We start from the raw sequence: 12,691 nt of genomic DNA, 5'->3' as shown, positions 1-12,691 counted from the left end.
TTTACTGTGTGTTCTTGTTCAATATTATCAAATATTTTATTTTACTGTGTAATAAACAATATTTATTATATATATATATAGATATATATATAATTTTACTGCCTGTTATAATTACTTGTTTATTCTGTAAAATTGTTCTTACTTAAAGGTTAAAGTTTCCTAAAGTTTCTTAGCACTTAAAGTGTAAACTTTATGAGACAGGGCAACATTGTATTATAGCTGCAAAACAATAACAAAATAAATCAATTTCCTGTCTGCGACATCGCCATGCATTGAGCCAATATTGATCAATCTTTCACTGGTTGTTGTGTTTTTTCAGCCGACAAGTTATTTGTCGTCCTCAACTAGATTCATGTGCTCTCAAAATACAAACTAATGACCAAAAAAGGGAGACTTGCAGGGGGATCAAACATCTGTTTCTCTGGGGATCTTTAGTGCGGAGACAAGTGAAGGGAAAGTGGAGGAATCTGAGGGTTTGGGGGGGGTCTAAAAGTAGCCTGAAGTACCATGACAACCACCTGAACACCAGATAAACACTATAATGCCACAGAAACACTGTTTTTGCTGTCCTATCTATATAAGATAATCATTATTTTCTCTGTAATGTCCTAAGGAGAATTTAGACCGTCCTGCTTAATAAGACAGTTGCTCAACAGCTTACATCTCACTAAGGGTCCCATTTCATAGAGTCAGCAAAGCAAGGGTGGCGTCCACGTGTGTGTTTTCACTTCTAAGCATTTCTCGCTACCCTTACTGACCCAGAACCCATTTGGGCATTTAACGGTTGGCAAATAAAAATACATAGGGAATAAAGTGGAGACAGAGGCATACTTAAAAGACATGTCACATATCCTATCAGATGCCTGAAGGTCAACAGAAATGACATGCTGGGCTGTCAGTCAGCTGCCTATCATTGTGTGTGTGAGCGTGTGCTCGGGAGAAAAGTGGAGCCACAGATAGCATTTAATTGAAGGTTGAAGTTATCAGATAGCCTGCGACTCAGCTGTCAGTCAAGATGCAGTCTCCACGGTGACGCTTCACAGCGCTCTGCACCACTGACGACACCAGGAAATGGCTGACTTTGATGAACGGTGAGGGAGCAAGCGGGGAGTCACGGCGGCAGACAGGATGATAGAGACACAGGCCGTCAGACAAACACATTCACAGAGAGATGTGGGGCTCACAGGCACACACGAGCCAGAGAAGGGACACACTTAAGGGAATTAGAGTAGAGGTGTGCTGGCAAGGCAAGTTATTTTGGTAGAATTGACATGCTGCACGGCATTCAGGCACCAGGACAATCTAATTATCTACTGGTGAAACCAGAGCAGGGGGCTCTTAGGTGAGACAGAAAGCCCCATTGAGCAAGTGTGACCTCAGCCTGGGGATATGGTGAGAGTCTCATTTGTAATTGAAAGTGAAAACTGCGAGAAATGCAAGTAGACGGCAGGAATCCCAAAATGACAAGTGTGGAAAGAGGGAGAAGACGAGGTAATGGCATGAAGGACGACAAATATGCTCTCCCAAGTGAGTTGATGTCAAAAACACAAAACAGAGACCTGGATCGTCGTTTCCTGCTTTCTTGGTGGAACCTACAATTGCGTCAGTGAGACACAGGCACACATTTATTTTTCCGATGAGAGGAATATGGGAAATTAGGAGGAAATGTGAGGGGGGGGGTATTCCCCAGTCTAATAATCCTCATTACTGTTTCCTCTCCTTTTAGCAAAGGGTAGATGGGGATAGGAAGTGACATTTTTCTTCCCTTCCTTCATTTCTTTCATCTCTCCCTTTCCACGCTGATCCTACATCATCTCCACTTGTACTCGACTATTAAATGATTCCACTCTTTATCCTGCTTGAAGACAAAAACTGGATTTTGAGATACTGGAGCTCTACGTTTGAACAACAATTATCAACCTACACAGAAGGATGAGTTCAGTCCTGGGTTTAAGTCACTAGAACACAACAATACTTCATCTACAATTGTCTGCTGTTCAAATAATTCACATTTCTTTCCCTCCTCACCTACTCAAAATTACAAATGGTGGGAGCAGCAGAGAAAAATGTGTGTTACACTGTTAGAATTCAAATCCTGACACAAACATCACATTTTTAGTACATAAAGCGATCTGGCATTTTCCTCTGCAGATATAATGACTACACTTCCAAGTGAAATATCTGCCGCTTTACATCACCATATGTGTGTGTTTTCCTGTCATTTTACTTCCCTGTGCACATGTTAGTGTTGGTATAAATTTTTCTACTAAAGTCATCAGTGACTCGTCTCAGCCACCAGGTGGAAGCCTAATTGGTATAGTTGGACTTCCCAGCTGCTCGTAAACACAAGTGTGAGTTACAGCCCTGCTCTGATAAGAGCAGCATAGCCCACAGTGAGGGAACACAAGGGTCATCTGAGGATGTCCCACTTTAAATAGGCTGTGTGTGAGCGTCATTGCCTAAATATCCTTACAGGCACAGATGGCAGACAGTGTTTCACACATTTCCACACACCTTCAATTCATATATATCACTTACAGGGTTAACACAAAACACACCAACTAACACACATGTAATATCTGTGTGCGTGTCATCATATATGCTGGCTTTTATTCCTATTAAATATGTTGCCAAGACCCCTTAAACTTAAAAGTCTATATATATATCACGAGAAGACATAATGTTAATGTTTCAGATGTATTGCATATAAAAAAATCTATCATAAACTCTGCTTTGAACTTCTGTATTTAAATACCTTGTTCTACAGAAAGAGATTTCAGTTAAAGAAAAAAGTATCACTCATGCTCCTACAACTTAAATAAAACTGATAGAAATTGTGAACAGACAACCACAGAGCAAAGAAACGATCCATCACCCATACAAGGTCGGTGCTACCACATTTGCATTTTCAGAGTAAAAGATGTTTATGTTCTCAGTACCTACAGTATATAAGTAGACATAATGTATTCATGATGGAAGGTTTGGCTGCATAGGTTTAACTGAACTTTTACATTAGCTTTAAATGACTGACTTCTGTTAAGATGTCAAGGATGATAGGAATTATTGAAGGAAAAAACTGTTATGCAATTAGCACGCAAAAGCAACACAAACAGCAAATGGGAGTCTCACAGCTAATTTGGGGAATTGTCCCGAGGGCCTGAGGTCCTGCCACTAGAGATGAAAGGTGAAAGATGGGATTTGGTCGGCTGATTTAGCTGGTGAGCTCTGAGGCTGGGTCTGGTCTGAGGGTCAGCTATAGCTAAGTTGATCCCAGCCGGTCCCTGGTGCCCTTTATCAATTCTGTCAGGGGGAAAATGCAATCCATGCCTGGCTGGGCCTTGCTCTGCTCTACGGTGTCTCTTATCCTCCGTCAACTCCCTCCATTCATTTCCTCACTGCAAGCTGCCGGGATTACGAAGAGAAACGTTCCTCCTCAAGACGTGACGCAACCATTCATGTGTGTGCCAGAGAGTAACTGTGAGGACAAGAAGGTGGCTGACTGACATACTATATGCCCGCTCACAGGCATAGTGTTTTTTGGCCACAACGATGCAGTTGTCACTCCCCACCCCCCACTCATGAGAGGTGGCTACCTACAACTTCTTCCTTTTCCCTACGATGAACATCCAGCAAACATCACAGTTGGTACTTGAAGTAATGCTTAACAGGACTTCCCGGGAGCGTCCAAAGCGTGGCCGGAGGGCGGGAAGCAGCGTATTGCTGTAGAACCTGAGACACTTTGAAAGTTGATTAAAACAGGTACTTACATCAGGGTACTCTTTGACAGGCACAAACAGTTTTTCCTGCAGGTGGACGATGGGTCCCAAAGCCTCAGGTAGCTCCAGGGGGTGTCTTTCCACAAGGCCATTCACTGTGTCACTGTACATGTCTTTGCGCACTCTGTTGATCTCTGAAACACACAGAAAAGTAGAGTATGGTAAGCAAATGAATAAAAACAACCGCACAATTGCACTTCTTTTTCTTTTTGAATTTGATAAATCACTGCGATATTGATTTTGACTTCTGGGCAAAGGCTTAATGTAGCAGATAAATCTTTGTTGTAAAACAAATGAAAGAAAAACAACAGATATTTGTCAATTGCCTTGAGTGCTGTATGTTTTTATAGAAAAACTGTTGTGTTTTATTGTTTTTAGAAAGTACTTGACAAAAGGATTATCACAGCCCGTGAGTACAAACATGTATGACAATATCTTATAATACCTGCAGGGAAAATAGTTTTTCAAATTGTTCAGACTAAAAACAGCAAATGTTTTGTTGTTTATGACAGAGACGTAAGTTAAGTGTTGCACTATTGAGGGGTTAAGGCCACAGTCTTTCCTTTGCCCCTGGGATTCCTCAGTGGCTGTTGTCTAATAGAGCAGACTATGCCAGTGGCTGGGCAGGTGGGAAGATAAGACACTCAGATCCGGGTATATGCCTTCAGATCTGATCCCCCTGTCAGATTAATCTGATGGACCTCTGTCCCACTCACAAACACAATGCCAACACGGATTACTGCTCTAACTCTTGACACACACAAACACACGCTCACCTCTAATTCACAAAGAACCCATTTCAGCACACACAAATTCACATGACAGAGGAAAGCTGTGCCTTGCAGATTGAGTACACCTCTTCATTCATTCCTCCTGTGTGTCTGTAATGAACAAGTGATGTGGTCACACTTTCTTGTTTCCCACATTTGTCATTACTGTAAGGGTTGATTTTTATGATTGGACAGTGAGCTCAGCCCTGGGACATGTACGCAACACACTGAAGGACAGCTACATAGGGAGGGTCTGGTTTCTCCCGGTGGTCCTAGTGCCCCGGCTGACCAAGTCAGATGGGTCTGTTGTCAGTGAGTTTGTGAAAGAGTAATTGTGACAGCTGGAAAAGGAAGGACTGAGCACATCTATGTGCCGCAATAAAGCAAGAGCACAAAACACTACCATCAAGATCATTTCTGTTATCATGAGAAGTGTTAGAACATTTTCAATTCACAACTGTAGGAAAAATTACTGGGAAACCATTATCTCTGAAGCATAAAGCTGTTTAGCTGTAAAGGGCAGGAGAAAAGTGATTTTGTAAAGGAGGCATCTTTAAAGACAGTTTTAAGTTTGAAGGTGAAACAGCTGAAACAAAATGGCAGGGCTAGTGAAGCATCGAGAGATGATGTGTCTGGTGTGGAGTGGGAGCAGGTGTTAGACACTATTTCCATCTGTCATGAGACTTCCAGCCAGTTGGGTGCTCTATATAAAAACTCGAGCTGGGGAACCTGACACTCAACTAAAGATGCCCGCAGTAAAGCATGCCTGACCTGCAAGGTTTATCCTTGCCCTGAAACGCATTTAGAAGGAGGGTCAAACATAATAATGTTTTAGTGTAGTAGTTGTCTTTGTTTTAAGTATTTTACAAATGACGAGATATTAGAAAAACTCCTGGATGTAGGAATGGAATTAGTTTGCAAAGCGTTCTTGTATAGCTGAAAATAGGTTTCACTGGACACTACTGACGAGACAAATGTCTGATTTATGTGCTCACGGACACTGACAAGCATACACACACACACACACATCTGGCCTGCAGCTGCAGGGAAAACCCCTGTGAGACACATTGGAACCACACAAACAGCTAAGGAGCCTTGGCCCAGTGTGACTCCTTCCCAAAAGCACATGATTTCACCACTCTGTAGTCAACACAGATTCTCCTAGTCCTCTCTAAACACAAATTCATCCTCGTGGTATGGAGCCCAGCGGACACATTACATCAGTTCTAACCAACACCAGCAGCTTCAGGCCACATTCTGGCCTTGAATAGAAAAAGAGGGACTTGGCAGTGACAAGTAAAAACAGGGAGGAGACGAGGACAGACAAACACAGGGAGTCAAGCTAATACTGGAAAACACGATTACCTACAAATATTTGTTGGGGAAAAAAGAAAAAGAAATATAGGTGTTTAAATATAGCATGTATTCTATGCTATTAAGTCTATTGTATGAACATCAATCCTACAGATGACAAGAGAAAAGAAAAAGAAGCGTGCACGTGTGATGATGCAGCTCAACAACCACCAGCAGCACCCCTCCTCCTTCCAATTCTATTTCCTGTTGCTGAAATGCCACATTAACATAAGGGGGCCGAGCTGGGCTATCAGTGGAGACGTGCAGCAGTTGACAACCCCTAATTTAAGCATGCCAAGTCTTTTGTGCAGCGCTGCGCTCACCTAAAAATTACCCCCTGCCTTGCATGACCGACAAAATCATTTGTCTAGCTGTCCATCCGGATAGAATGGGCTGATTTTGTAAGAAAGGCATGAGGGAGGGAGAGGAAGGAGGAATATCTTGGGAAGAAAAGGATAAAAAAGACAATAGGCTGGAGGAAATGGGGTCGACTATCAGTGAGGACTTTTCTTCAACTCTGACATTAGGGCGAAAAAAAAAAAAAAAAATCAGGATTACATACTGGAAATACACATGGTTGAGATCATTTGAATAAGGATTCATGGGGAAGTGGTCTCAGACTTTTGGACCCCACTGTGTGTGCTTTAACAGCTGAATGAGGAGCAGTAACAGATCCCCTGTTACTGCCCTTCAGCCATCTCTCAGCTCAATGCCAGTGTGTCCATCCACAATCTGACTCAGCAAACCACAAACACACACACACAACCTGCCAGGGCTGTCTATTTACTGGTGGGGCAGCTGCACACTCAGACACAATGGAAGAGATAATAATATCTGTTTAGTTTTTCACAGAGGAATCTGTCAGGATGGAACAAAAGTCGACCTTGAGAGTCGTTTGAGGGGCAGAGTGGAGGAAGGTTTGCTTGCTGAGACAAAGACGGAGGAAAGAGGAAGAATTATAACCACAGTGCTGAGCAAGCAGAGTGCAGGTTGTATTCCTCTTGAAACACACAGCTCTTTTCTGCCTCAATTTAAGTTCACGTGTTTCATTTTACACCACTATTTTCTTTTTGTTTCTCTCAACTTCTGCCCTTTCTTCTCAAGATCTACAGTGAAAAAAATAAAATGGCACTGGCCGTGGATGTGTATCTGTTTGCCCTTTGTACGCTCAAGCAAAGAAAAAAATTATCCTCGTCTTCTCCATGATCTTGGCAGTGCGGACACATGAGTATTGAAAGGGCAGGATGTGGGAGAGGAGAATGGCAGGTGGAGGGGGTTGAGAGGCAGTGGACTGAGGGGTACGGGAGAGATTGTGGCTGCAGGTCTAAGAGCAAAGAATGTTTGGTGGGTGGATGTTGAGTGTGAAGAGTCATTCTTGACCTTGGGAACAGGAAAAACAAAAAAGAGCCTCAACTCAATGTCCACTCACTTCCCTTTTCCGGACTATTTCAAGGTCTTCGCTTAGTGGACAAGGTTTTTTCTGTTTTCATCATGTGAGCCAAGTATTTAACATTGCTCAATATGTCATATGATGAGAAGTGAGAGCAAACTCCATCTGCTGAGGAGATCCTTTTAAAGCTCTGCAAAGTACACTGAGGATGTTTTCGGTCAAATTTATGAAAATCCATTAATATTGGTGCCATGATAAAAAGGTTAATCTGACCAAATTAAACTATAAGAATAAAAGATAGCCATACGTATAATCAACTAGAATGCCACTCATATACCTTTCCAGTCCCCTTTAGAAAAACACATTTAGATTCCCGGGTTCCTCAAGTAGAAAACAATTGCTGGATCCACCCCCTGATCTGGATCCACAGACAAACTAAACCTAACATTGCACAGCTAATGATCCATGTTTCACAAGTCTTAATAATCACAATACTTATCTTTCCAACAAAGGCTCAACAAAGATCTGCACAATTAACACATTTACTCAAATCCTTAACTTTCATCATTGCTATACCAAAAGTCCCTTGTGAAAACTGTGTTTTCTACCTTGGACCTTGCAGAGACCATAACCCACTGAATGCAAACTGTAGAGCTAGGCCTTGCCTGGAGATAGTGGAAACTGAGATAATCAAATCCATGACACTATCTACTCATCTGAATGAGTGATATTTGACAGAGTCAGCCACCAGGAACTGAGCAACCATGGGAGGGAGAAGCTTTTTATTTATTAAACCCAGCTTGATGTGAAAAACAATGATCACACAGAGACAGCACTGACTGGCAGCACAGTTCAGGAGTGGCTGAAATGAGGAGAGAAAAGGCATAAGACGAAAGAATAGCCAAATGGGGTGGGAATATTTTCTAATGTTGCAGCCTCTCTGATCTAACATGATCTAATGAATGCAAACACAGCATGATGACAAACATGGAGGGAGGGGTGGGGAGGAGAGATCAAAGACAGAATGAAGAGATAAACCACAGAGGGAAAGAAAGAACGAAAACAGGGCATTATTAAAAACAATGAAGAAGTCCAGAAGGAGATGCCGTAATCAGGTTTAAGACTGGTGGAGATCATTCAGTCAGACCTGCTCCGCTAGAGAATGAGAACGAGTCCATTAAGAGACCAAAAATAGACGTGCTCCATAACTGCTTTGTCCTCACCCGGTAGCTCAAAGCAAAACATCCTCAGACCAAATCTGTCCATGTACGTGTGTGTGTGTGAGAGGGAGAGTAAAAGACGTGTAATGGGTGAGTAATCGGAGTGATCAGAATTGCCGGAGGAAAGCAGCTTTAGATGCCTTGTGATGCCGGCTATAAGCCTGATGATATCTGGCACCTGAGTCTAACACCAATTAATATTAAAGCCAGAATGATCAAATGTTCGACTCTGCACAGAGACTCCATGGATCTTCCTTGTTTAGTATGATTTGAGATCGAAAACCTATAGTGTGAGGGATCATTCTGTATTGTCCTGCTCGCACAGACATGCATGTTCAATTAATGATTTAAACAGGTGAAAAGGTAAATGGTCTTTATTTACGTAATGCTTTTCGTCTTGAAGACCACTCAAGGCGTTTTACAGTACATTAGTTTTTTGCCATTCACACACATACAGTGCATCTATCGGCAGAACTTTTTTTATTTAAATGAGGGGCATAGAACCGCATAGACTGCTCTACCTTCTCAACCACAGCCCTCCCCAAAAAAACATGACTAGGAAGCTGAGGTAAATATAGGCATGAGAAATGTGGTGGTCGTGTCTGAAACACTGGAGCAATCACACATAGACCTAAATGTGCTGGAGCTGAGTGAAACAAGACGCAGGCAAGGAACAAGCCTTTTCACTTTAAAGCTGTGCACTTTTAGCAATCACAAAGCCTGGGTACCCGTTGCAAGTGAAAGGATTTGGACGTTTAATGCATTCCTGCCCTTTATTCATGGCACAGACAACTTTATCCAAGACGACACTCCACTTCAACAGTTAAGGGGTTTGGGCAGGCCAAGCATATGAAAGACAGGGGTTTCTTTTAAAGCCGAAATCCGGAGTATAGTGTGAGCACACTGGTGGGGGCGACTGAGCCATGAAAACGTATGCATTTCTTGGTCTTATCGTCAACTCACAGCTGCCTCTCTCTCCCTCCCTGCGTGCAAAAGAAAAAAGCGCTTCCTTGTGCTTCTGTCTTATTTTTACTTCCTAATCTTTGATTTAACAGTAGGCCTGTACCGCACAATCCTCTGATGCACAAACTATTTCTCTGTTGTTAATGAGTATGCTATACCACAGCAAAGTGAACAGCACACGCATTTAAGTTTTTTTAAAAAGGGAAAACACCAGGTTTAGGTTTGAAACATCCAGGTCCTATGAGTTAACATGAAGGAAAATGTGCCTTTGTGCAATGGTGTCAGTGTCATGTGGCCAGAGGAATTAGGACTTACCATTGAAATCCTATATTTGATAGTATTGTCAGAAAATGTTCAGTACAAGACGCCAGGTTTGACGTGTGACTTGCCTATGTTTCGTCACTACCGGTGCTAGAGTGTGGATACTTTCCCAGCAGGTAATAAACTCGTGACGACACTGGTGTTACTTATCACACCAGACATTTTACAGGAAAAGACGTGTGTTGGCTTAATATCTGCAGGGCGCCTACTTTCATCTGTGTGTGTGTGTGTGTAGATAAGGTGTTGTTGTTGTGCCCAACTACTTTATTATTTGATCAACGTGGGCATGACTGCAAAGGTGTTTTAGCACAAAATGTCCTGCTTGTGTTTTAAGTGTTTCCTTGCTGAGTTACAGCTCAGGGATAGTAACATAAGGAAGCAATTCTGATTGGAAAAAGTTAGTTACTTTTGAAGATACAGATAAGACTTGACTAAGCACTAACAAGAGATCACTTAAACCTAGGTAAAGGAGAGATTCAGCGGCCAACAACTTTCAGTGTACACAAGGTTTGTGGGTCTTGTGAAGCAGACTTGGAAACTTAAAGTTGTGACATCTTTGTTAATTATCTGTCAACCATCAAATTGTGCAGAGAAATAACAAACTTTGCTTTGCAGTGACTCTTCCACATAGTTCCTGAACCCTGACATGATGTGGATAAAAGCATTGACCCCCACAGGCTGAGGAGTCTAAATGGCTCTCAACAGACATGACTGTGCGATTTGCTGGAAGCCAGAGGGTGAGATTTATGTTGTGTCTCAGTGATTCTCCAAAGGCAGGCTGGGTAAAAAGCTCCAGCGGCAGGTCTTTAAGTAGATAGGCCACTAAATAAATGACTGGCATAACAAGGTTTCTGGAACTGCTCTCTGAGCCAGGTAAGGAAAAGAAGTAATAAAATACAGAAAAACACTTGCATACACAGACGTACTTTCTCAGCTATCTCATGGGTGAACGACAAGCCAAGACACAAAGGAACTGTGCTTTCAACCAAACTGGGAGTGAGCGGTTGAATTAAAAAATGATTAAAAAATGCTTACACAAACTTCCAGTAACACAATCTCTGTGAGACGAACATTAAGAATATACACGCAGGAGGTGCGAGAGTACATGTTCACGTTTGTATCCCCGCCAGCTCACAGCCCGAAAGCAGCACGTTCCGCTCTGTGATCATCAATAATGAGCTGAAGCTGCCTGAAAACACACACACACAGATAACAACTCACACATAATTTAGCTATGGTCCAACAATAGACAGGAATGTGGCTGGCCTGACACTGACTTAAGTACATATAATACATATAAAAACAAAGACCGAACTACACATTAAAAACACCCACACACGCATGATCTAATGAGCTTTTGTGTTTGTAGGCAAGGCTCCCCTGAGAGTGTGAACCCACAGAAATAACACTCCACATGGAAGGAGGAGAGAAACTGCCTCAGAGAAAAAATCTGCTAAACAAATACAGCAGGAAACGAGAAGGAAATAGCCCTACACCTCCCCTTCATCTTGCTTTACTAGCCACAGCTTCATATTTAATCCAGTGAGAGAGTAAAACCACAGATTACACATGCTGCTACATGCAGCTGCTCCTTATTACACATCAACTCTAATTGTTTTATCGTGGTGACTGACAGCAGAGGAAACAAGTGCAAAGTTTTGGTCTGTAAAAGACAACGTGCTTTTTCTACCGTTAATGGCAGCACACAGCAAATGCTCATCAGGATTATTATGACTACATACAGCTGCAGCACAAACAGAAAGAGTGAGACTCCTTTTTTTACAAACTGTTAGTCATGTTAGGTTTAAATTTGGTTTCTCTCAGATTCAAATTTATCATAATTATTTTAAATGAAATTGCACTCAAAATATTGACAACAAAACAAAGTCAGTAGTCTATCAAATCAAAACACAAGTTAAACACATCCTTAATTATGTGAGAAACATTGACAAATTGGAGGCAATGCTTTACCTCCTCCTCGATTCTGGCTGAACCCCTGAGAATATGTATGCTAAAAACAGAACGTGTAGGTGTGGTGATGGCCAAGAGCAGCAATCAGCAAAGCCATTAATCATAACCAGTGACAAATTAAATGTTTTGAGGCTGTCACTGCGACTGCATGCAGGACAGGGAAGAGGTGCCAAGCCGAATGTGGCTTTCTGTGGCTGCTGGCAGCGACAGTGATGGTGTGTTATAGGGACGTGTCATAGCCCGTTAGCTTGGTGATTAAACAAAGCAAACAGACAGAGTAGAAAAGGAGAGGGGGACCAAAGCAAAGAAAGAAGGAGAAAAACCAATAGAGCGGGACAAAAGGGAGAGGATACGCTGGGGAAGTGAAATGCATATTTCTTTTTAAATATCACATTAGCCAATATTGGGAATCACATTCTTACATTCAAAGGGATATATTTGCATTTGACTAGAGCGACCACTGTCAATGACTGCGGCACAAGCAGTGACATATGAGCAGGTGAAGTGATTGCCCTGAAAAATGTGGCTCGGCGTCGGCAGAGTTAACTGAACCTTGAGGAGGAGTTATGATGCCAATTTTGAGCACATGATAAACAGTGAGGCAATCTCATCAAAGAACTGTCAAGTGGCCAAGAAATAGTGTTACAGAATACCGTGAGATGGCAAGAACACAAAGACGCTATTTAAGTGTTAAAAGTGTTGCTGTGGTCCCAGAACTGGTAGCTCAAGGGAGTGTAAGAATGTGTGTGAAAAATAAAATGAGAAAATGGTAATTGGTGATGCCAAAACCAATCATCCACTGACGCGTTAACAAAGGGGGATGGTTAACTGAAATTAAAACTATTAGCAAAAAAGTTAGTTTGGCCATGTTTATATTATTGTATTTCTTTGAAGAAAATTTTACATGTGATATTTAAATTAATTGAT

General features: G+C 42.0%; 1 protein-coding gene across 11 annotated transcripts in view; it reads right to left on the bottom strand.

Moving 5' to 3' along the window:
* qkia (QKI, KH domain containing, RNA binding a) overlaps positions 1-12,691 on the bottom strand; it is a 79,389-nt gene that overhangs the window by 48,628 nt on the left and 18,070 nt on the right. For all 11 annotated transcript variants that reach the window (XM_034577212.1, XM_034577211.1, XM_034577215.1 and 8 more), the window contains exon 2: positions 3,768-3,910. In XM_034577212.1, the coding sequence (XP_034433103.1) occupies positions 3,768-3,910 (143 nt within the window). The remainder of the gene's footprint in view (positions 1-3,767; positions 3,911-12,691) is intronic.

This window comes from Hippoglossus hippoglossus, chromosome 22 (genome assembly GCF_009819705.1).
Source record: "Hippoglossus hippoglossus isolate fHipHip1 chromosome 22, fHipHip1.pri, whole genome shotgun sequence".
In the NCBI taxonomy this organism is placed as follows: Eukaryota; Metazoa; Chordata; class Actinopteri; order Pleuronectiformes; family Pleuronectidae; genus Hippoglossus; species Hippoglossus hippoglossus.
The sequence above is the reverse complement of the archived record's forward strand: the minus strand, read 5'-3'. Positions and strand labels throughout refer to the sequence as shown.